This window comes from Elephas maximus, chromosome 20, assembly GCF_024166365.1.
Source record: "Elephas maximus indicus isolate mEleMax1 chromosome 20, mEleMax1 primary haplotype, whole genome shotgun sequence".
Classification (NCBI taxonomy): domain Eukaryota; kingdom Metazoa; phylum Chordata; class Mammalia; order Proboscidea; family Elephantidae; genus Elephas; species Elephas maximus.
Window position 1 is genome coordinate 40,336,486 of NC_064838.1, and position 25,768 is coordinate 40,362,253.

Here is a 25,768-nt window from a genome sequence, read left to right on the forward strand (position 1 = left end):
GCCTGCCAAGTGACTGGTCACTCTGGATATTAAAGTGAAGCCACCAGAACTGATAAAAGGCACCAAGGAGAGGCCAGGCTAGAGTCCTTACCCCATGCCCAGCAAGACAGCACTTTCACACTGGAAGTGGTCCATCAGCTGGGTGTGACCAGAGGCAGAGCTGGTAAGCCGGAGGCTAGATTCAGAACTCGCTTGGCCCCTCTGTTCCCTCATCCAGGTTTTCTGCAGGAAGTCAGGATCCCTTCCTCACCACCACGCACCACCACCAACATGCAAGTAAGAGGCAGCAGGAGCACAGACTTCTCCGGTTAGATTTCCACCCATGGCCCAGACCTGTGCCCTCGGCCCCAGGCTCAGAAACCCCACTGCCGACGCTGCATTGTGGCCTACATGGTGATAACTCAATTTAACGTCTTCAAACCAAACCCTGGGTGCCTCTCACCACTGACCTCTGGCTGCCATCTCAGGACAACCCCTGCCCTTGAGCATGGCGAGAGCCCCTGATCCTTACTAACCCGCACCTGTGTAGCCAACCCATCCCGGGTCCGCTGTCTACTGTCTGTCTGTCCCCAGATCCCCTCCCATCCTGCTGGTCCTACTCATTGCAGAGGGAAGCAGACGGGGTTGGGGGGCACTGTGGTCCCTCGCAGGCAGGGGCTGCATCCTCTGAGGCCACACCTCCACCCCGACACCACCGCAGCTCAGGCCTGGCTCCCCTCTATTACCAGCCCAGGCACTGCACTGTCCCTTGGTGGCCCCGAGCCCCGCCTTTCACTCCTTTGAGCATGCCTGTGTCCTGCTGGCTGGGAGGAAGGTCTGGGAGGAAAGCATGGGGGTCAGAAGCCAGGACTGCTGGGGCCCTGTCCTCTGAGCTCACTGTGTCTTCAGCCAGCTCCTCACCTGTCTCCAGGCTGCTGTGCAGTCCTAGCTGTACAATCCAAGTGTGAGGGGGATGAGGAATGTACACTCTGTTCAGCTCAATTGTGATGGCAAGCTGGGGACAGCTGTGTGCTTTGCCGGTGCTTGAAAATATTTGAATTCATTGCCAACGTTTACAAATTGGGAGCTTTCACATGAAACTCCAGATTTCAGGCTCCTTTTGGAAAATCCAGTACGTCCACGCTAGGCTTCCACTACCCGTGGCAATGATGACCACCCCTGGGTTCAAGGACAAGTCCTCAGTCCCCATGGCCCCCACCAGTCCAGCTTCTGCTTCACTCTCAGGCCCCCAGGTTTGCCCTGAGTTTGGAGGCATTATATCCACTGTGTGCGTCCCAGGGGACAGCGTCCTCGCCTCCTAACTCTCCTGGATTCCAGGCACCCAACACTGCCTGGTCCAGAGCACGTGTCCATAAGTGTCATGAATGAGGGATGGGGCAGATAAAGTGAGGGTAGGGGGCGGGAGCAAGACAGAACAGCTGCTCTCTCTCGGGCTCCAAGGGCACTCTGTGCCCAGGCAGTTCCCTGTGGCCAGATTTTGCTCTTCCAGGGCCCCCACCGCCACCATCACCATACAGACCCCAGAGAATCCCAGAGTCCTAAACTTTGTGCCAGGGAGGAAGCCTGGGGCTATGGCAAGTGTAGAACTTGAGGCCATTCGGCCCTGCCCCAGGCCCCACAGTGCCCCGGGCACCAGAGGTAGGGGCAGACTTGCACCTTGGTCCACTGACATGAAGAAAATATGATTCCCGCCGGGCAGTCAGTGACCAAAGTGCCTGATGCAGAGGCCAAGTCAATGCCTGCTTCCTTGGCCTCAGGAACCTCAGACTTTTTCCTTGCCCACCCTTGCCTCGGCCACCTCCTCTACAGAAGGGGAGTAAGGAGGGCACCCTCTCGGGGCATGTAAAGTGATAAGCAGGGCGCCTCCATCATGTCAGCAACACCACAAGGGTCAGAGGGGAGGATGCCCTGCGCCACACCCTCTCTCCCCCTCATTCTCAGGTTCCAGATGGTGCCCTCAGCTCCTCACAGGGTCTACACAGCCCAGCTGTACCACTGCTGAAAAGGTCTCTGGATTGCAGTGTTTGCTGACTCAGCTGGCAAACAAGAGCACAGGGCTGGGAGGATCAGCCACCAAGGAAGCCCCATGGCACATCTGGAGAGGGCTCTGAGACCGTCGCAGGGGTGGGGGCAGGAAGTGAGCCCCGACACCTCCCACCAACCTCCCCAGGCCTGGCCCCTCTGGCTCTTTCACCAGAGGTGACAGCTTCTAGCCACCAGAAAAGACACACATCTGTTTGCTTAAACAAATACTCGGCCCCTCTCCCAGCCCCCAGCATAGGGACCTTCTAGCAGGAGAAAGAAGGGAACTCACAGCTGGCTTGAGCTGCTGCCTGTGCTGGCCTACACTAACTCACCATTCCTCAAGAACCCTAGGGGTAGAGATTACTCTCTCCTCTTCTTACAGATGCAGAAATTGAGGCTCAGAGACGGTGAGCTGCTTGCTGGAGGTCATGCAGCCAGGGATGGCAGAGGCAAGATTCACACTCAGGACTCTAGAGAGCCAAGCTGGGCATGACTTGGTGCCAATTCTGTTTTCCCTGCATGGAGACCCTGGTGTGGACAAGGGGGTGGGCAGTCCCAGGAGCTAGCCATGCAATGTTGATTTCAGCTAGGCAGAACCCCCCTCAAAGCCCCAGATGCTGCAGGACAAAGAGGCCAAAGGCCACACAACCCTGGCCTGGCTTGGAAGGGGTACTGCAGGCAGACGATGCCGACACTGCCCCCGCAGCACAGATTCCTAAGGTCCAGTGCACAGAGGCACCTAGATTCTAGAGGGATTGCGGGCAGGAGGCCAATGTTTCCCAGGCTTGGTTCAGCCTCAGGAGGGGCGCATCTGCTGCCTCAGCCTGGGCGTGAGTGGGAAGCTCCCGGAGCCGGCAGCCTTTGCCCACCAGGCAATGCCCCCCAGGGCTGGGATCACAGCACCCAGGACTCCAGCTGGAAGCAGAGCCTTGCTGTGACAGACACCCACCAGGTGCCCAACACAGTCTGTCTTCCCATTGAGAACACAGCTCCGGGAGGGAGCTCACTAAGCTCGCTTACAGATGGGGAAACCGAGGCCTAGGGCAGTTAAGCAATCTGCCTAAGGTCACACAGCTGGTGAGGGACAGAGCCAGCCTGAAGTCCTGGAGCCTTAGAGCAGGCCCACCCAACGAGCCAAGCGAGAAATCCAGAGACATCTGAGGCCTCAGCAGACCTGGGGCTGGAGAGGGACCCACCACTCACTCCCTGCCAGGTTGTTGTGGGGACTGAGAGGATGTACTTGAAGTGACAGCCCAGGGCCTGGGGCCTGGTGCTTAGGACTGGTAGGCTGGCTGACTGCTCTGACCGACCACTCCTCCTGTCCTTCTCCCACTCACATCAAGAGAAGTCCTTGAATCTGGCCTCCTTGGGCTGGCCTCCTGACTTGCTCTGGGCAGAAGCCATGGTCCTGGTAGTCCCGAGCCTTGGCTCAACTCCTTGCGCATGTCTAATCCTTCTGTTGGACCTCTGTTTCCACCATGAGAACAAGCCAGGGCTAACCCACCAGCAGATGAGAGGACGCATGCAGCAGAGATGCCCCATCCAAGCTGAGGCCATCCTGGAGCAGCGAGCCCCCAGCTGAACCCCCAGCTAACCAGACACAGCCGACACGCGAACGTGTGAGCAATAATACTTTACTGTTATCTGCCACAGAGATTTTGTACATGTTTGCAACTCAGCATTATTGTGGCAGTGGTAATAATAATAATTCATATAGTGACCAAAATACGTTTCCAGCAGGTAAGGCTGGAACCGGTTTGGTCAGAGTGGTACAAAGACTACAACACAGCACCATGGCCCTGGTGGTGAATGTAGCCACTCAGATGTGCCAGGGAGCTGCTGGCCAAGGTGGAAAAAGGATAAAGCACACACTTAAGTTAAAACCATTACAAGAGGCTACTTTTCACTTCTCAGATTGGCAAAGCTCAGAATCGTAGAGAAAGCATCCTGACAAATCTTCTCCTCACCATCTAACATACCATACACTTTACTTATTCATTTTATTTATTGTGTATTTCCCCCTTCAAGAGTGGAAGCTTCACGAGGAGAAGGGATATTGTTGTTTTGCTCACATCAGTATCCCTAGCACCTAGAACAGGGAGGCAGGCACTCGATAAGTATCTGTTGAATAAATAAAACGGGGAAATGCATTCTCATGCATTGCGGGTGTGAGTAAAAACCAGTACACCTTCCCGGGAGAACAAGTGGACAACATCAACCAGGAATATAAATACACATATAAATGGGCTTTTCTGGGGCAGTCATGTTCTGCTGCTTAATCATTAACCCATTAGCCCAAACCAAATCATTTGCCATCAAGTCAGTTCCAACTCATGGCAACCCAATGTGTGTCAGAGTAGAACTGTGGGCCTCAGGGTTTTTAATGGGTGATTTTTCAGAAGGAGATTCACCAGGCCTTTCTTCCAAGGTGCCTCTGGGTAGACCAAACCTCCAATCTTTCTTTCATTTAGTACTGGAGCACGTTAACCACTTGCACTCCCCAGGGACTCCATACTGGTCACATTTCTGATAAGTATACTTTGTATTGGTTACATTTCAATGAAACGTTTACAAAGAAAAAATAAAGAACTGCCCATAGCCACTGGGCTGGCGATCCTATACTGAGGCATGAAACAAAGGTGTGAGTTCAAATATGTTCACTGTAGTATCACGTTCTAATGGTAAAGGCTGGGGACAATCAGAATGGCCCGCAACAGAGGACAGTCAATAAAAGATGGATGTGTGTAGAGCGGAGTACTGGACAGCTGTCAGAAAGAATAAGGGACTCTCCGCGCACCAAGAGGGAAGAACTCGAAGATATGCCGTTACTTGAAAAAAGCACAAAACAGTGTGCAAAATATGCTAGTAATTGTGAAAAAGAATATATGTACACACCAACATGCTTATGTCTATTCTCATGTTTGGTTCTGGGTCCTTGAGCGTTCCCAAGACCCTCTTAAGGGTCTGTGAGGTCAAATTTGTCTTCATAATAACACTAGAACATTAATTGCCTTTTTCATCTTAATTCTCCCATGACTGTACAGTGGAGTCTTCCAGATGCTACATGACAATGTGATGATGTCATCACTCTAATGGCTAATGGAATGTGTGCTTGTGTATTTTCCTGTTTTCTAGAATTTTCTAAAGTACGCTCATGAAAAGATGCTCAGTATCATTAGCCATCAGGGAAAGGCAAATAAAAATCACAATGCGGTATCACTTCACACCCACTAGGATGGCTACAATCAAAGTCAGATAATAACAAGTGTTGATGAGAATGTGGAGAAATCAGAATCCTCATACACTGCTAGTGGGAATGTAAATGGTGCCACCACTGTGGAAAACATTCCGGCAGTTCCTCAAACGGTTAAATACAGTTACCATAGGGCCCAGCAATTCCACTCGGAAGTGTATACCCAAGAGAAATAAAAACTATGTGCACAGAAAAACTTGTACACGAATGTTCACAGCAGGGTTATTCGCAATTGCTAAAAGGTGGAAACAACCCGGTGTCCATCAGCTGACGAACAGATAAACAATACGTGGTATATCCATACAATGAAATATTGTTGTTGTTGTTGTTAGGTGCCGTCAAATCGGCTCCAACTCATAGCAACCCTGTGTACAACAGAACTAAACACTGCCCGGTCCTGTGCCATCATCATAGTTGCTGTTATGCTTGAGCCCATTGTTGCAGCCACTGTGTCAACCCATTTCATTGAGGGTCTTCCCTCTTTCTCGCTGACCTTCTACTTTACCAAGCATTATTACTCAGCTATAAAAAGGAATAAAGCACTGATAGGTATTACAACCCAAACCATGGTGTATTCCCTCGTATGTGTGTGAAAGCTGGACAATGAATAAAGAAAACCAAAGAAGAACTGATGCCTTTGAATTATGGTGTTGGCAAAGAATGTTGAACATACCATGGACTGCCAGAAGAATGAACAAATCTGTCTTGGAAGAAGTACAGCCAGAATGCTCCTGAGAAGCAAGGATGGTGAGACTCTGTCTCACATAGCTTGGACATGTTATCAGGAAGGACCAGTTCCTGGAGAAGGACATCATGCTTGGTAGAGGGCCAGGGAAAAAGAGGAAGACCCTCAATGAGATGGACTGACACAGTGGCTGCAACAATGGACTCAAGCATAACAACAATTGTGAGGATGGCGCAGGACTGGGCAGTGTTTTCATTCTGTTGTACACAGGCATGCTGTAAGTTGGAACTGACTCAACAGCACCTAACAAGAACACATATTACAACATGGATGGACCTTGAAAACATTATGCTGAGTGAAAGAAGCCAGTCACAAAAGACCACATACTGTAGGATTCTATTTATAAGAAATGTCCAGAAAAACAGACAAATCCATAGAGACAGAAAGTAGATTAGTGGATGCCAAGGGCTAGGAAGGAGGAAAGTGGGAGTGACTGCTAGGGGGTATGGGGTTTCTTTTTTGGGGTGATGAAAATGTTCTAAAACCAGGTTTTGGTGATAGTTGCACAAGTCTGTGAATATACTGAAACGATTGAACTGTACATTTTAAATGGGTGGCCTTTATGGCATGTGAATGATATCTCAATAAGGTTGTTTAAAAAGAAAAAAGGAAGGAAGAAGGCAGGAAGGGGAGAGAGGGAAAGCCAGAGGGAGGAAGGGACAGAGGGAGAGAGAGAGAGAGGAAGAGAGACGGGGGAAGGGGGGAGAAAGAAAGAAAAGAGTTAGTGTTAAAAATTAAAATAAAGAAACCCACCACTGGCCTAGCCTTGGCCCTAGGCCCTCACCATGTGGAAGGGCTGTCAAAATGCACCCTCGACAAGTACCAACCTCCAGGGCAGGCAAAGGCAGGGCAGGCCCAGCTCTGGGTAGAAGCCAGGAGCCCACCCCTCTCCACTTAGGGACTGGACCCAACTGTGACCTCCAGAAAAGCCCCCCTCCCAGGACACGAGCTTTCTCTCCCATGGAATGTGATACACCACCAGGCTCTCTTGAAGTTCCATGGGATAGAATTCTGTGCGTCTGACACTGCCCCAGCAGAGGCCCCAAACCCAACTGCCAACAGGGCTGGGCAGGCGATGTGACCCGAGGACACCCAGCCTGTCCTGTCTGAAGGGGCAGTTCTCCTAGCTTCCCCAGTGCTGGCCTGAAGATGTGGGCCTAGCATGGGCACGTCTTCCAATTTTTCAACCAAAACCAGAAAGCTGGATCTGACCGTGAGGCCTTCCAGTTTGTAAATGCTTGTCACAAATCCCAGTGCTGACAAACACGTGTTAGAGAGTGAGCATGTGCACGGATGAGAGGGGTGTCCCCAGAATGGTGGCACAGCTGGTGCCGCGGGGACAGGAGACACAGGGGGCCCTCACTCCTCATCCTCAGAGCAGCCACCTATACCCAGAACTGCTATCCACGCCACTTCACTGAGAAACTGAGGCTCAGAGGGGTGAGACTACAGCCCCAGGTTATACACAGAATGCGGGTGGGCCCTGGCACATGCCATCTTCAAAGCTCCATTACAGGGAGGCCAGCACTCTGCATCCAGCACATGATACACAGGGCAGGCGGCTCTGACATTCCCACTCCAGGGCCTTGTTAACCACGCTCCACACAGGGACTCGCCTGATGACATGCAGGGCTGGTAGAGACTCAGGCCTCTTTTCTACCTGTTCACTGCTGCCCCAGCAGGGCCCTGGAAGTCAGGGACATGCCATCTCGAGACCTTCACAGGGGCCTCCGTAGTGGCTGGGGGTGAGGAGAGGAAGGCTTGGCTGAATCCATGGCCATGGTACGGCCACCCCACCCACAGCTACTCCAGGGCCTTTAGTTCTGGCAGGATATGCCTGTGTCTCACAGGATACAGGCTCAGGCATCTGGAATCCTGGACCGGCTCCCCCTGGGTCCCTGGACTATGACACAAATTTGACACTGCCACAGGCCAAGACTGGAGAGGAGAGGCAAAGTGAGGGGTCCTCCCAGGGAGCAGGGAGAGACTGGTGGGTCATTCCCTCCTGCTCCCCAGAGCCACAGCCTGGTGATTCTGGGGGGCCCTGGAGTGCTGGTCCCAGGGGCCACAGCCCTGCTTCCAGCTTGTCCTCCCTGTCCCCTGCAAAGCACAAATCAGATTGTGCCACTCCCTGCTTTACACCTTCAGTGGCTCCCCACTGCCCTTTGGGCAAAGGCCAAAATCTTCATCCTGAGAATAAACACGTCCCCCATTGTCCCAGCTGCCTCTCCTTTCAACAACTTACCAAGTCTCCTCTGACTGCAGGGCCTTTGCACATGCTATTCCCTCTGCCTGGAGCACTCTTTTCTCACTGCTCCCCACATACCAAGTTAACACCCCTCCAAATCTCCCTGCAAGCACCACTTCCTCCAGGAAGTCTTCCCTGATTTCCAGGACAAGTCAACCCCCTGGACAGGTGGCAAAGCACTGGGCCTCCACTCTGCAGCCCACACCTTCATATCTGCAGGACTGTTAGATTCTTTATCTCTCCCACAAAACCATAAGCTTCCTGAAGGCAGGGACTCTGCTGGGCTTTGCTCAACACTGTACATTCACCATCGACCACAGTCCATGCACACACTGAACACTCAAAAGTGCAGATGAAGAACAGAATAAAAACTGGAGAAGCCTGGGTCATCACTTTCCATCTATGGCCTGCCCTCTCTGGAGCTCCTTTTTCTCCCCTGGAAATGTGAGCACCAACCTAACTGGGCTGCTGGGAGGATGAGAGGGGCTGATCGTTGCAGAGTGCTTAGCACGGTGTCCAGCACAAGCCCTAAATGCTAGATGGTGTTTGTGATTAACATAAACAGTAACTAGAATTTTTAAAAGCTTCTCTGGTAACCAGAATGTCAAAGTATTCAGAGGCCGTACCCCTGGAGATTCTGGTCAAGTGAGGCACCGAGGAGGAAGGGGCCACGTTACTGCCACACGTCCTGGGGGACCACAGAGGTGGTACCGGAGCCTTTTCCAGGAGGGGCTGCCTCTACCTCTCTCAGAGCCTCTGACCCCAAGGGTCAGCCTGGCTCCTCCTCTGTGGCCCAGGAGGGGCCAGAGATGGAGAGGGGGATCCATGGTTCCTCCCGTCGTGCCAGCAAGAAAAGCTGCCCTCCCAAACAAAGACCCCTAAGCAACAACAGACATCAGACCCCTTCTTCCCGGAGTAGGGAGCTGGGCATGTGGCTTCCATTAGGCCACATCTGGACATGCTCAAAGCTGGGGACGGCCCAGCTGAGGCAGCCTGGATCCCTGGCACAGCTCTGGCTCAAAGGCGGACCCCCGCCCGAGTTAGGCCTCGGGCATTGGCTTCTTCTCCAGGCAACATGACTGGGGGGTCCTTCCCAGCCCTTGCCTGTCTCTCCACAGGCCCCACTGCTGAGCCAGCTACCTCTCCAGCTCCTCCCCACTGAGAGCCCTTCCACCACCCAGGACCCCTGGCCCTCCCCCCACAACTGCATCCCCACCCCTACTTCTCCAGGAGGCTCAAACAGGCAACCTGATTCCCCTATTCAGCCTCCCGTCACCCGCCCTTACTTATCACCACAGACAAATCTGTGTTTGTCTGTTTAATCTCCTCCTCCTCCTCCATCAGACCACAAAAGGGGAGAGGCTGTGCCTGTTCCCTGGCATGACCCCCGGCTCAGAGAGGGAGCTCAGTAGACATCTGTTGAAGAAAGAAGTGGGTGGACTGAAGAATGGTCTGCTAACATTTCTAATTACTCAGCAACTACTAAGTTCTGTGCTGAGCATCTGACCTGCATTAGCTCATTTCATCTTCACAACAGCCTCATGAAGCAGAAACTGTTCTTCTCCATTGCTTTACAGATGGGAAACTGAGGCACAAACCAGTTCAGTCACTTGCCTGAGTCACACACATAGTAGAGGCAGGTGGGTCAGTAGGAGGGGAGGGTGGATGGGGCCGTGGATAGCAGGCTGGCCCTGGTTTTTCTGGCAGTGCCTCATCTTGGGTCCTGTTTAGATGCCCCTGCCCCCATACCTTCCCTTACTTCCCTTACTTCTACATCCCTATCCATACCCTGCTCCTTCTGCCCTCCGGGCCTTTGCATGTGCTTGGCCATCAGCCAGGGCAGCCCTCAGACGGACAGGACCCCTATTTTTCAGCAGCCCTTGCTAAGGGCCACATCCTGAAGCCCACGTGAGAAAGCCCAGGGCAGAGAAAAGGCTGGGGCTCATGAGAACAAAGCCCTTCTCCAGGATTCCAATGGCCCAGAACCACAGTGAGGCCTCTGGCCGCAAGAGGCGGGGGCAAGATGGGGGCTGCAGCTCTTCTGGAAACCCTGGAGTCGGCAGCCCAAACAAGCTGCACCCTGCAGGAAGCCAGCCCTGAACCCTGCCCATCCACACGTGCACTTCATTAGCACTGCCGCCCAGCATCACGCCTAGCCCCGAGCACAGCCCCACGCACCCACGCCCCGCAGGCCCAGGGCTAGGGAGGAAGCAAAGGAGCTGCCCTGCAGCCCAACACCCCTGTCCTAGCAGGTCACCTGCAGCTGTGTGGCCTGGGGCCACTAACTTTACCTCTGACCTCAACTTCCTCAGCTTAGGACAGGGATATCGAGCCTACCTCTGGGCTTATGGGCAAGATCAAGTCACAGAAACAGTGCCTGGCCCTGTAGGTGCTCAGCCAGGTACATTCCCCCCACAAATGGGCTGGAAGCAGAGACATGTGCGTCACAGAGCTCCCCATTTTCATTCCTCATTGTAGGCACACCAACTGGACCCAGAACAGGGTCCCCGTCAGCGCAGGAGCAATGACAGATGGGGACGCGTGATCAGGCCAGTAAAAGACCTGCCTGAGGCCACATAGCTGGGTGGCAACATGGGTGGATAGGAAAGCTGCAGAAATGCCGCTGCCTCCAGGAAGCCTTCCCAGATACCACCCAGGTATCCCTCCTTGTGGGCCAGGGCTGCACTGCTCCATCTCTGCCTCCCAAGGGCCTACACAGTAGGACATGTGCTTGGGGAAAGACTGATAACAGCCAGGGCACACTCAGAGCTGGGGCAGGGGGAGGCGAGGTAGGAGGACGACAGGGGTCAGACAAGACCCAAAGTCCAGCCCAGGCCGGGGGAGATTCCAGGAATACTTCTTGGAGGAGGTGCTGCCTGAGCTGGCTATGGGAACATGGGAGCAAACGCACGGCCTCTAGGGAGACAGCGTGGAGTATGCTGGAAGGAGAGCAGACTGAGGGTTGGGAGGTGGCCAGAGCCTGCTCCATTGATTCCTTCATTCACCCAGTGTTTACAAAGCATCACTGTGTGCTATGCGCTGCCGCAGGCGCTCAGGCACAGCAGTGGATACGGCAGACGGGGTCCCTGTCTGTGCGGGCTAACATTGTACTGGGGGAGACAGGCGATACACGAGTGAACAAGTAACTACATGCTTCCACATCAGGCACTCCTAAGAGAACATAAAGCAGAGAGGAGGAAGGGGTGGTGGGCCTCCTCTATCTAGTGGGGGGATCAGGGAAGGCCTCTCTGGGGAGGTGACACAGAGCAGAGAACTGAATGAAGGGAGGGGTAAGCCACAAGAAAGAACATTTCAGGAAGAGGGAGTGGCAAGTGTAAAGGCCCTGGGGCAGGCAGGTACCTGGCAAGGAGGAGGGACAGGGAGGAGGCCAGGCGTGCAGGGTCTGTGGCCTTGGTGAGGACTTGGGCTTCTACTCTGCATAAAGCAGAGCCCTGGGAGATTCTTAGCAGAGAAGGGATGAGGCCTGACTTGTATGTTAATGGGACCCCTGGCTGGAAGGGGCAGCAGATCTGGTAGGGAACTAGGGTGCCACAAGGAGCCCCTACAAGAGACCACAAATGCAGCCATGCCCAGAGACCTCTGTCAGGAGGAGGCCGGGGTGTGAGCTGCTGGCCACAACAGGTCCGTGTTCAGCACTCCCTGCTGGGCCCACCCTGCCCTGAGCAGAAACCCTCCTCAGGGATCTCCCAGCTCTGACGAGGGATGCCTGAGGAGCCCTATCAGGTGGCCCAATCCCCCTGCAGTAGTGGCCTCACTCACCACCACCCCACTCCACCTCCACACAGCTGGGCTTGGAGAAAGCTCCATCACAGAGCCTTCTGTCTACACCATGGCCTGTGCTGGGCGTCCTGGACAAGGCTCTCCTCAGGCCCTGCCTGGCTCCCCCTGCCCGGCTCCCCCTGCCCCAGGCAGCTGTGCAGAGACCTGGGGCAGAGACTAGAGCCCCCGAGACTGCACCCCTGAACAGGCAAAGTGCTCCAGAGAATCGAGGAAAGGGTCTTACCTTCAGAACTGCCTCTGGGGACAGAATGGACGGAGTTGGGGTCTATGTCCTCCTCTGCCCGGGGACGAGACAGAATCTTCGGCTGCTTGGCCACCTCCTGGGTTGGGAGGTCCTGGGCTACCTCCTGCAGTGGTGTGGTCCAGGTGGTGCGGACAGTGGGCTTGACCAGGTCTTTAGGAGTACTCAGTGTGGGGACGGGACCTGCTATACCAGGTGCCAATGCAGGTCTGGCTCCCTCTTGCCCTGTGCTGTGGAGGGTGGGCTGGGCATCGGGGATGAGGTTCTCTTCAGGCCCTGCCCTAGCTTCCGCCCCCACCTCCTGGACGGGGAGACCTGGCCCAGCTGGGTCTGCATTAGGTGGCCCCTCCAGCCCCTTCGGGCCACCTGAAGCCAGCTGCTCCATGACAGTTCTTTCTGTCTTCTTCTCCTCCTCACTGTCCTCCTTCACTCTCCTGGCTTTGGCCTGAGCAGGGGCTGGGGGGCCTAGGGCAGCAGCTGCAGTGGGCCTGGGGAGGGCAGCTGGCCAGGGTGTTGCCTGGATGGCAGAAAGGGGCTGACCTCCGCCTCCCAGAGCAGCCGGGCCCCCTGCGCCTGCCTGGAGCTCCCCTGCCAAGGCCGCTGCAGCCACCGCCTCTGCCTCGGCCACCTCCTGGTCATAGTTGTAGGGGTCTTCATAATGCCGCTCGGGGTCACCCTCCTCAGTGTCTGAGAAGTTTGTAGGGGTGGCGGTGGCAGCTGGCACTGCCTCAGCATCTGTGTCACACCCAGGCAGCTGGTAGCAGATGAGCTCACCACCCGCGTCAGGACAGTGGCAGGCCTGGCAGGGCGGCAGGTGGACGGTGTGGCCGGCGGCGTACTTTCGGCCCATGTGGACACAGCCCACCTGGCCGCACTGTGGGCAGCTGTCTGCAGCCACCACAGCTTCGATGCAGTTGGGTGGCAGCTCTGGGCACAGCATGAACTGGCAGCTGATTTTGCCACCGCCTGGCGGGCAGAAGCACTCGGTGCTGCCGAAGTCCACGAAGTAGGACTGGCCAGCGGGCACACGGCCACGCAGGAAGCCACCCTGCAGACAGTCGTAATACTGGTAGCCCTCGCAGGCACAGCCCTGCTGCACGCAGGTGGCACAGCAGGCACCTGGCTCCAGCGCCTCCTCAATGCAGTTCTCTAGCAGCGGGCACTCAACACCCGTGCAGTCCTGTGGTGGAGCGGCCTCGCCTGGACACACCAGGGCCAGGGCCAGGACCAGGGCCAGGCAGGCTGTAGTAGGACCCAACGGTAGCACCATCGTCCCACCGCCAACTCAGGTGCCACCTCACGCCGGATGGTCCCCTTCTCCTTGAGGCCCTGAGGGATCAGGAAGTAAGCCTGTTAGCGGCCCATGCTGGGCCCGGAGCACACACGTGTGCACTCCCATATGCACACACACCAGCACATGCAAGCACTTGGTCCCAGCCTCAGGCACCTTCATTCACACGTACACATGGCTAGAAGCTATAGGTACAATCTTTCCCACCCCAGGCACACTTCCCCCACACTTTCTCAGTCCTGCTGGCTCAGGTATACACAGACACTGCCACACATGTGTTCTTCCATAGGCCAGACCACAGTATAGCCACAGGACCCCACATCCACTCACTCAGTCAGCCACTCAACCCCCACCCTCATCTCCATGGTGACACACGCCCTCAGTCAGACCAGTTACACACACACACATGCATACATACACACCAGACCCAAGGGCAGGGCATACACACGCACATGCATGCGCACACACACACACACACACACACACACACACACACACACACACACAGCTGCCCCCTCACTCACAGTCACACTACCTGACCAGGGCTCACGTCCAGCATGACACGGGCACACTGGGTCCTTCTCACACCCTCCATGACAGGCATGTGTTACAGGCATGCCACAGCCACTCACACATCCCACCTCCGTCACCTCTACACAATCACACACACTGTCACACACACACAGCCACACCTACTTGCCAGTACATACACACACATACACACAACCACCGAAATAATTTCTCTCCCTAAAGAGCTGCCCAGAGGGCCCGTGGCTGCTGGCCAGAGGAGCCAACTACCAACCCCAGATGCTGGACAGGAACAAGCACCTCCCCAGCTTTGGCACGCCAGCCCCACCCCCAGCCCCCAGATCCAGGGCTCAGGAGCACCCACATGAGAGCGCCCCATAGTGTAAGTTTAGCTCCAGGAGACACTCCTGCCACCCACCTCAGCCGGAACAGCAAACACGACTACCATTCCCAGAATTATCCTGGATACCTCACTGTCCCTAACACCCCCTGCCCCCTACACACCCCCCACAAGTCATGTCGGCTCTCCCCCCCAAAAGCACTCCTCTCCTCACCATGTCTGGCTCCAGCTCAGGTCTCACCTCCCATCTGCCCTCAACATGCCAGCTCTGTCCCTGCCCTCTCCCACTCACTCCTCCTGTCCTGGAAAGCCAGCATCATCCCCACAGCAGCTGATCTGACACACCCTGCCCCAATGTCCCATCACCAGCAAGCAGCAAGGTCCAAACTCCGGCCCAACCCTGCTTTCAAGCCCATAAAAAAAAGGCGCCACCAAACCTTCCCCACCCCCAGCCTGCAGCCCTGAGACTCCCCCACACCCTCCTCTTCATCCTCCACAAACACACTCCTACGCCACCTTCTCTCAGTCCTCATCCACCTTCACCCTGGGAAAGCACTGGTTCCCACAGCCCCTGTGACTCAGTGGCCAGGCCTGTCTCCCACCTCACAGAGGCTCCTCAAAGTCCCAGACAAAGGCCCCTTCTCCACCGACTCCAGCCCCCAGCCCATCCCCCAGCCCTGCCCCCAGCCCAGGCACTGTGCTTATTGTCACTTTGCTAAAATGGTCTGACTAAAAAAGAAACAAACAATGAAGAAACACTGCTAGTATTTAAATGTTTGCAATTTCAAACCTAAATAAAAAACATTTTTTTGAAGTTTCTGAGGAAGAAGAGAATGGAGATCAAGACTTAGCTGCGGTTGTTTCGAAGGAAAGCAGCCCACGTGCCACTGGCCTCCCCTGGGCTAGGCAAGGCAGCAAGGGCAGGGCAAGCAGGACCTGAGCCCTCCTAGGTTCTGGAGGCTTGAGAGTCACAAAGACTAGTCACAGAACCTGCTGATGGGCTGTATGGGGTGGGAGAAGAGAGGCGTCAGGCCTGGTCCCCATACCTACAGCAGTCCCACCCCTTGAGGCCAGCGCAGCAAGAAGGGAGAAGGCCTACCAGTCCGTAACCCAGTCCCTCCTGAGGGCCTACTGTGTGCTGCACTAGAAAAGGATTTTGTGGTTTGTAAAGCGGGGGGTCAGCAGAAATGAGGGAACCCCTCAATGAGATGGACTGACACAACAGCCATGACAATGGACTCAAACATACCAACAATCATGAAGATGGCACAGGACCAGGCACTGTTTAGTTCTGTTATACACAGGGTCACCAAGAGTCAGCACTGACAACAACTAACAACAACAATACTGTATGCCAGGTACCACTGAGGACCTGGGGACTTGTCAGTGAGTAAGACGAGCCTTGTCCCTGCCCTCCCGGAACTGGCATTCTGGTGGGAGGCACATCATAAACCCACAAGCAAATCAGCAGACAACTGAACGGCAGGCAGTAAGGAATACAACGAAGAATGGGAAATGGGACAGAAGTGACTGTGGGTAGGGAGAGCCTATGTAGCAAGAGTAGTCAAGGAAGGTTTTCTGAGGAGTTGACACCTGAGCTGAGACCTAAATGGATCCATGGAGTCACAGCCACATGACTAGCCAGAGGCAAGGTCAGTCAGGCAGAAAGGAACAACGTGGGCAAAGGGCCGGGGGCAGGGCCAGGCAGGAAGTCCCTGAGGACAGCCCACAGGCAGGCCATGGCTGGGGCAGGCAAGCAAGGGCAGAGTGATGCCAAGGCCAGGTAGGACCAGAGGCCAGTGGCTGCATGGAGCAAGGTGCCTGTCAGTGTGGCTGGAAGGGCCAGGGCTTGGGAGTGACAGGATGGGGCTTTCTAACAAAGGGGTCTGCTGGTAGCTGTGCTGAGAACAGTTTGCAAGGGAACCTGGGCAGGAGGTAGGAGACAAGGGATGGGGAGAGAAGGCTGGAAAGAGCATTGATCTGGAAGGTGGAGTCACAAAACCAGCTGATGGGCTGGATGGGCTGGGAGAAGAGAGGGGTCAGGAGGAGCTAGGTCTTTGGTCTGGAATCTGGAAGGATGAGCTTCTGCTCCTGAAACAAAGAAGGCTGCAAAGGAGGGCTGGAGGGAACAGCGCCTTCAATCTGGGTGTGAGGAGCTGGGGAAGTCTAGGAATTATCCAAGTGGAAATGGAAAAGAGGCTGCTGGAGACAGAAGTCTGTGCCTAGGTAGGGCTCAGAGGCCCGGAAGCCCAAGTGTCTTAGGTACCTAAACAAACAAACAAAAAAACCTGTTGCTGTCAAGAAGATTCCAACTCATAGCAACACTGTAGGACAGAGCAGAACTGCCCCATAGTGTTTCCAAGGAGTGACAGGTGGATTCAAACTGCCGACCCTTTGGTAAGCAGCCATAGCACTTAACCACTATATCACCAGGGTTTCCCTTAGTTATAGTGCTATTAAAACAGAAATACCACAAGTGGGTGGCTTTAACAAACAGAAATTTATTTTATCACAGTTCAGGAGGCTAGACATCTGAATTCATGGTGCTGACTTTAGGCAAAGGCCTTCTCTCTCTGTCGGCTCTGGGAGAAGGTCCTGTTCCTTGGTTCCTGGGCCATCTTCATGTGGTGTGCATCTATCTTCCCCCAACTCTGCCTGCTTGCTTAATCTCTTGTATATCTCAAAACAGGCTGACTTAAAACACACCTAGCTAATATTGCCTCATATAATTCACAAATGGGATTATAGCCACAGGTATTAAAAAAACCAAACCCATTGCTGTCGGGTTGAGTCAACTCAGAGCAACACCACAGGACAGAGTAGAACTGCCCCACAGGGTTTTCAGGGTTGTAATCTTTGCAGAAGCAGACTGCCACATCTTTCCCCCTCAGAATGGCTGGTGGGTTTGAACTGCTGACCTTTCGGTTAGCAGCTGAGCATTTTAACCACTGTGCCACCCTCAGGATGCACTGTTCATGCCTGCATGCATGTGCACGTGCTAGCATGCATGCACGTTTGCATGTGATGGGTGTTTGCCCCTGAGTGTGGAAAGGCAAGTGGGGGGTGGGAGAGAAGCTGTAGGACTTGGTCCGGAAAAGGTCTTCTTCCTAAAATGGCACTGGCCAGGGTGGGCCAGACGGTGTTTCTGTACCACCATCACCCTCTCCCCACCACATCATTATCATCAAGAAGGACTTTTCTTTGTTCACTGGATTGCAGGCCCAGCTCTCCCAGGACCAGCTCCTGATTCCAGTCATTTGTAGCTCAGCTTAGTGGGACAGGCATGTCAGCCCTTGTGGCCCCGAAAGGGTCCCTTGGTCATATGGATTGAACTGTGTCCCCTCTAGAGCTAGGTCTGCCATCCCAATGAACAAAGAAGTGTGGCTCTTAATGGTGATGGTGGAGGTAGGGAGAGTGGTACAGAAATGCCATCTGGCCCATCCTGGCCAGTGGCATTTCAGGAAGGAGACCTTTTGCAGACCAAGCCTTAACCCCTCTCTCTGGCCCCCTACTTTCCTTTCCACTCTCACGGGCACACACCCATCACACGCACGCATGCAGGATTGCACACAGGCATGAACCATGCATCCTGAGAGGAAAATAAGGTTTCATGAGGGCAGCCAAGCTCTCCCAGATCTTCTCCTGGAGGAACCTGGTTCCTAGCCAACCTAGGCCCTAGCCACCACACCGCCCACCCCACGATTCCCTCATCTGTCTGCTCACCCTCACAGCCTCCCAGGGTGGCCTGGCCCTATGACCCCTGGATATCCCAGATCTCGGGTTCACATGTGCCCCACCCACCCCAAGCCCAGGAGAATGATAAAGAACAACAGGCCCAAATCTCCATGCTTCTCATGACTTCTGCTGTGTGACCCTGGGCAGGGCCCTGGCCCCTCTGCTCCTGGGCCTCTGCACCTATGCAGTGAAGAGGTTTGCTCCACCTCAGGCCACGGCCTGGGACCCTCAGACATTACTTTGCCCATAAGTAAATTTTGTTTAGCCCACACAGTGGGTTTTTAAAGTTTTAAATTAGTTACCAGCATTTAAAAATTGGGAACATTCACAAACAAATTCAGATTCCCAGCTTTGATTGAAAACTAAGCTTAGGCCACATTGGGACTGCAGCTGGGTGGGACCTGCTTATCAAGTGGGGTGTGTACACACCCCCGTTTCCCATGGAGCTCCCCTGCCTCTTCGCTCACTATCACAGCCTTGAGTGTTTGAATTCATAGCCCCTGGCACAACTCCCCCAGGGCAGTAAGCTTTGCCTTATGCTTCCCACTGTGGCCTCCAGGTAGGCCCCTACTGAAATGCCTGCATGCCTGCTCAGAGTTTCCCGCCCGCATCCTATCTGAGGCCGTCCGGAGCGGGACAGCAGGACTAGATGGGAGGTGGCCCAGGTGAGGAGGGGGACAGGCCCTGTGGTGGCTCGTCCTAGAAAAGCGAGCCTGAGGGCCCTGGTCCCCCAGCCCTGTCTTCACAGCTGTTCTGGATGGGACGTGTTCCCCGGGGGTGGGGACAAATATGGTGGGTTTCAGTTCCACATAGGGAAGGCTTCCTCCCTGTCAGGGCCATCTCAAGAGATAAGCAGCAGGGCCAGGACGCTGACGCTGTGACTGGGCAGGCACATTCTCTATACTTCTCGTGCCACAGATTTCAACATTACCCTCCCAGCAGCTCCAGCTGCTCTTCCCCACAGCCCCTGGGCCCCTGTTCGCTGCCTCCCGGTGTTCAGCTCCTGCAGAGACCCCCACTCCCTCCCTGTGGGGTGGGGTGCAGAAGGGCCCTGTCTTTCTGCCAGACATTCCCTTCTTCCCCTGCACAGCCAGCCCTGGGAAGCTGGCTGCTCAGCGCCTGCAGGGCCAGCCACAGAGGCAGGCACATTTCCCTGAGCCAGACCCCCAGGGGGACGTGCCTTGGGAATCAGAAATGCCAGGAAAACCACCATAAGCACTCCCTCCCCACCCGGTTGACTGGCAACGCTGAGAGAGCTGGATAAGGCAGCATATCGGCAATAACAGTGATGATGGTGTTATTACTGTAATGCCCAGCTGACCAAAGTCAAGTGCGGTCCTCAGAGAAATGGGCCCACAGCGGTCACTGCGGCACTGTGCTGCTGGTGGCAGCTGATGGCAAGAGGAGGCCACCGTGCCGGAATTTTCCAGGTTCCCAGCCCCAGATCCCCTCCCTGCCCTTCTCCACCTACTCTGTCCCTGGAGGCCCGCCTCCTCAGACACACCCCGACACTCCCAGGGTCCCCCCTGGCAGAGCACCAGGCATGCACATGAAGCTGCTCTGAAGGCCTCGATCAGCCCAGACCCTGCAGCCCAGACCCTGCAGCCCAGACCCTGGTGAGCGCCACGCACTAATGGCCCCCAATGACACCCTGCAGAGCAGGAAAAAAAGCCCGGCCAAGCCCTTCTAACTTCCAGAGCAAGTTAAGTGATTGCTATTGTTTTAAGCCGCCAAGTGTTGGGGTGATTGGCTATGTAGCAATAGATAGCCAGAAGAAGTGGGATCTGAACTCCGCACTTAAGAACGGACAGATTCAGAGGTGGGACAGTCTACGGACAAATGGCCCCAGCCTTGCAGCCCCTAGGAAAAGCATCGAGGAGAGAAAGTGCTCCAGATTAAAGGAGACCCATGGTTTAACCACCAAATACATATGTGATCCCGACTGGACCCGTGGCTTGAACAAACCAGCAGAGAAAAACACCTGGGGGAGAGCTGAGGACTCCAAGTGTGAACGCTGTATATGAGGCTACCAAGGAGTGACAGCTGATTCTGTTAGGGCTGCTGTAGCAAAATACCACAAAGTAGGTGGCCCTGACGGTGCAGTGGTTAAAAGCTATAGCTGTTAACTAAAAGGTCAGCAGTTCGAATCCATCAGCCTCTCCTTGGAAACCCTATGGGGCAGTTCTACTCAGTCCTATAGGGTCGCTACGAGTCGGAGCTGACTCGGACAGCACAAAACAACAGGTGGCTTATTAGAACAGAATTTACTCTCTCACAGTTCTGGAGACTGGGAGTCCAAGATCAGGGTGATGTCCCATTGTCTCCTTGGGAGGCTCTGAGGGAGAATCTGTCCATGCCTCTCCTAGCTTCTGGCAACAGCTGGCAATCCTTGGCTTTCCTTGGCTTGTAGACCCGTCTTCACATGGCTGTCACCTCTCTGCCTCTGTGCCTCTTCTCCTTTTTTATAAGGACACCAGTCTTAGATAATTAGGTAGGACCTCATGTTAACTGATAACATCTTCAAAGACCTATTTCCAAACATGGTCACATTCATGGTACAGAGGTTAGGACTTCAACATATTTTGGGGGCCGGGGGGTGTTGGGGTGGGAAGGACATAAGTCAATCCATAACATTTGGCAACCACTGGCATTTTTAAAGATTAATACTTTAAATATCATTATGTCTGTAATATGTCCTAAGAATATGGCAAAATGTTAGCAATGATTAATCTAGGTGAAAGGTGTCTGGGTTCCTGTAACCACCTTCAGTATTCTCCATAATAAAGAGCCACAAGGACAACCTGCCTTAGGTGAAAATGGAATATGTTCAGGGCCTTTTAACACACAGGGTTTGTGGAAGTCTGTCCAGTTATTGCAGTAAGTCTCTGCTCTCCAGAGCTCAAGAAACTGGAGCAGGCTCCAAGAATGGGCACACGAAGAGCAAATTGAGGTGCAGACATCCAGCCGTCACAGCTCTTGCTGTTTGCTGGTCAGAGCCCTGGTTGTAGATGGGATGGGGAGATTCTATACTGGGTGGCAGGGTTTACGCCTGGGTTAGGTCCTCAGGGCAATAACTGGGAAGAGGGCAGGACAGATCAGCAGAGGTCAGGGCTCACACTTGGCCAGAGTCTCTTCCCAGGGAACGTCTGGCCAGAGACAGAAGACTGAGCATGCTCACCAGCACAGCACAGCCTCATGTACCTCAGCTGGTGTGACAAGCTCCCCTGAAGACGTCCCCACTGATATGAGTTGAATTATGTCCCCTAAAAATTTATGTTGAGTGCTAACCCCTGTACTTACGAACATGACCTTGTTTGGAAATAGGGTCTTTGCAGATATAGTTAATATGAGGACATACTGGAGTAGGGTGGGCCCTGATCCAATGACTGGTGTTCTTATAAAAGCAGAGAAGAGACACAGGGATAGAGAGGAAAGACGGCCATGTGAAGACGGAGGCAGAAATTGGAGTGATGCAGCCACAAGCCAAGGAATGCCTGGTGCTACCAGAAGCTGGAAAAGACAAGGAAGGATCCTCTTCTAGAGGCTTTGAGAGGAACATGGACCTGCTGACACCCTGAATTTGGACTTCTGGCTTCCAGAACTGCGAGAGAATAAATTTCTGTTGTCTTAAGCCATCGAAGAGTGTGGTGATTTGTTAAGGCAGTGCTAGGAAACAAATACACTCTCCACAGACTCACCACCAAGGGGTGGGCATAGGCGGGATGGGGGAAGTGGGTAACTGGCCTACCAGAGTCAGAAATGCCCCCTCTTCGCTGCTGTCCTCTCTGCTACCCCTCACCACAAAATATACACACACATCCTTACAGTAAGGGAAAGCTCCTCCTTCAATAAAATAAACCTGGCACCCATCCACAGCAGGCCCCTAAGGAAAGTTGGGAAGGACCCTGGAACATCAAGGCCACCCTGGGGGCATTCATTGCCAGTGCCACCACTTATAAAAGTGGGACCCTGCCATAGTGGGTGCACAGGCCTGGCCTCAGAGAACATCAAGTCACAGAGTAAGAAAATTCTTTCTTTTTTCAATTCTTTGATCTTTCGGATTCTAACAGGAATAGGGTTACTAGATTTAGCAAATAAAAATATAGCTGTGGAGTTAAACTGGAATTCCAGATAAACAGTGAATACATTTTAGTATAAGTATGTCCCATGCAGTAGTATTTGGGGCATGTTATGGACTGAACTGTGTCCCCCCACAATGTGTGTCAACTTGGCTAGTCCATGATTCCCAGTATTATGTGACTGGCCACCATTCTGTCATCTGACGTGATCTTCCTGTGTTGTAAATCCTACCTGTATCATGTTAATAAGGCAGGATTAGAGACAGTTATATTAATGAGGCAGGACTCAAGCTACAAGATTAGGTTGTATCTTGAGTCAATCTCTTTTGAGATATAAAAGACAAAAGCCAGCAGAGAGAGGGGGGACCTCATATCACCAGGATACAAGAGTCAGAATAGCACATCCTTTGGACCAGCAAGGTGAGAAGCTCCTTGACCGGGGAAGACTGATGACAAGGACCTTTCCCCAGAGTCAACAGAGAGAGAAAGTCTTCCCCTGGAGCTGGCATCCTGAATTCGAACTTCAACCCTCCTAGACTGTGAAAGAATAAATTTCTCTTTGTTAAAGCCATCCACTTGTGGTATTTCTGTTATGGCAGCACTAGATAGATAACTAAGACAGGGAATACTTATTCATTCATCATTTCCCTGAAATTCCAGTTTCACTGGGAGTCCTATAATTTATCTGGCAACCCCAAACAAGAAAAAAGCCTCAGGTTGGTGCTGATATGGCTTTCAAACTTTTTAAGTATTTGCAGAGGAGCTCTCTTTTAAACAACAGGCAAGTGCATCAAAATACTGGGACTTTCAAACAGCTAGCGATGACAAGAGAGAAATAAACATATAAGACGCTTGTAACTTGTAAAAATACAAGTTACAAACATACAAGTAATCAAACCCACCTGGCCCACCCTCTGAAAACAACCACTGTCTCCGGACACCCCTCCCAGAAGCCTGGCCCAAATGGCACCCCCTCCCCACAAGTCCAACCAGAGGTCAGTCACAAACCATAAGTCTCAAGCTCATCCAGTCGGGTCTGCCGGGGCTACAGGGTACTTTCTAAATTAGCTGCCAATATTACAAAAATCAGAAAATTCTACCCTGACATTGGGTTTCTAACTTCTCTAGGAAAATCAGAAGGTTGGGCCACACGAGGCTACCCTCTGCCTGACAGCAGGGTCCCCGGTCTAACCCAGAGCCATACTCATTCTCTGCTGGTATTACCAGGCCCCCTCGTTCCTGGACTCTTCTGGGCTCCAAGTTTCTCCTGTCCACACCAAAAGAGAGAGGCCCAGATGGGGGCTGGCCAATGTCCCCTCCTGCATATCCTGGACTCCTGGGTTAGGACCTGCCTCTTCTATAAACAGTGGACACTGGGAATTTTAGATCCCTTTCAAAAAGAGTCCCTGGGTAGCGCAAACACTTAAGTGCTCGACTAATAACAAAAGGTTGGCGGTCGAACCCACACAGAGGCACCCTGAAAGACAGGCCTGGCGATCTGCTTCCAAAAGTCACAGCCTTGAAAACCCTACAGAGCAGCTCTACTCTGCACATATGGGGTTACCACGAGTCAGAGTCAACTCAACAGCAACTAACCACCGTCCGAGGAGGCCACTCCGACCCACATGGCCTAGCAGGCATCGGTCTGTCGATCAGACTCGAATCCAGTCCAACACCCTCAGTTGCACAAGACACACAGTGGGAGCAGGGAGTATGTGACTTGGCTGCATGATCTTAGGTTGGGCTCCGCAGAAGCAGAACTGGGCCAGCAAAGGCCCTAAGGCAAGAACATGGTTAACATATCGTGCTGCAGTGAATTACTTAAATATGGCCTTTCTGGCCATAGTCTTTGCAACTCCCACCAAATGACTGGGCGGGACTACGCAAATAAGGTGCTTATGGCCCACCAAGAGGATTGGATAGCTTGCTAATAATGTGAATAAGGTGCATGGCACCCTGATGCGGGTGGAACCATGCAAATGAGATGTATGGAACACGAATGAGGGGGTTGGTCAGTTTTGCCATCCCACTAGGCTTAAAGGGAGATGGGGGTGTGGGGGGAGTGGGCTGTAACACAGAAGATGGAGAGAGGCAGCAGAGGCAACAGAACCAAGACAGACAGGGAGAGCTATAACATCGGAGACAACAAGAAGCACTGATAGAGAAACAGCGGCAGCAGAACCAGGAGACCCGCAAGAGATAGCACAGTGGGCTCCCCAGCCTACAGAGCCAAAAAGATGCACGCCTTCAGGCAGAAGCCTTGCTGCCAGAGTAGGGTGCCTCCAGGCACTTGGTGGAGCTAGGTTTGCCAACCCACGAAGCTAAAGCTGAGCGCTTTCGGGCCAAGGCTTACTGGCAGACTGGGGTGCCTCGGGGTGCTTATCAGCAGAGCTGAAAGAGCTTTGTAACACTTGCCTGAATAGGGTAGAGGCCGGGCCAAGGGGCTGAGGGCCAGAGAGAGTCCTGCCTGCAGGCACAGCTGAGTAGAGGCTGTCCTGATGGAGGAACTGTATCCTAAGTGTTCCTGAACCTGATCTATAACCAGCTACTTCCCTAATAAACCCCATAATCATGAGTATGGTCTGTAAGTTCTGTGTGGCCACTGCAATGAATTATGCAACCCAGCAGAGAAGTAGGGAATGCCGTGGGAGGGGCAGTTGGTGTCACAATTGGTTAAAAGGCTGCAGAGTAGAGGCACGTCTGACCCCCACCTCATAGGAATCAGCCTTGGGCTGTTGATCTTGATTCTCCCTCCCCCTTGTGAAGTTAGAGGTCAGACGGCGCCATGCCATTTTTACACTCGCTGTGGTCAGTGTGGCCACTTACAGGGAACAAGGAGATAAGGTGAGTGGCAGAGAAGAATGGGATTCTGGGCGTGTGGTTTACTGGAATAGAGTTCTCATAAGACAGGGAAAGAGGGAAACCAGGCTGGCAGGGGTAGAAACTGGGCAAAGATGTGGTCTCAGCTGGAGTCCAGCCCCAGCCCGACCCCATGTGAGCCCTGCAGTGTGAATGGCACCACACGGTGGTCCTACTCAGAGGCACAATAGTACATCACTGGCCAGAGACCACAGCATCGGGGGGAGGTGGCGTCTGTCAGCCAAGGTCAATTGGATGGAGAAGGGCTCAGGTGTGAGCCATCAGCATCCAACACCTGTAGCAGCTGGGGGCTGAGTACACCTCTAGGTGAGGGACCCAGCTGGGGCACCAGCCATTGCTGCAGCGTCTACACACAGACACACAAGAATCTCTACCCATCTGATCAAATGTGGTGAAACAGCTGGGTCCTAGAAACTGCCCAAAGGCTATCTTTATAATTTTGTCTGAGATTACTCCAGGCCAAGTAAGATAAGACAGTAATTTACTTAAAAAATAATAGTAATAACGCATGTCCACTGTGGATTCCAAAAGTGAATAATCAAACAGTACAGAGAGGAAAGGGAAGAGGGAACTAGGCTGAAGACTCAACAGGAAATGAGGGA

The 25,768-nt window shown here is 53.5% G+C and overlaps 1 protein-coding gene across 3 annotated transcripts in view; it reads right to left on the reverse strand.

The window, feature by feature from the left end:
- Positions 1 to 25,768, reverse strand: part of FBLN2 (fibulin 2) — a 124,671-nt gene that overhangs the window by 55,359 nt on the left and 43,544 nt on the right. For all 3 annotated transcript variants that reach the window (XM_049862516.1, XM_049862517.1, XM_049862515.1), the window contains one exon: positions 12,296 to 13,642. In XM_049862516.1, coding sequence (XP_049718473.1) covers positions 12,296 to 13,583 — 1,288 coding nt within the window. In that variant the 5' untranslated portion in view covers positions 13,584 to 13,642. The remainder of the gene's footprint in view (positions 1 to 12,295; positions 13,643 to 25,768) is intronic.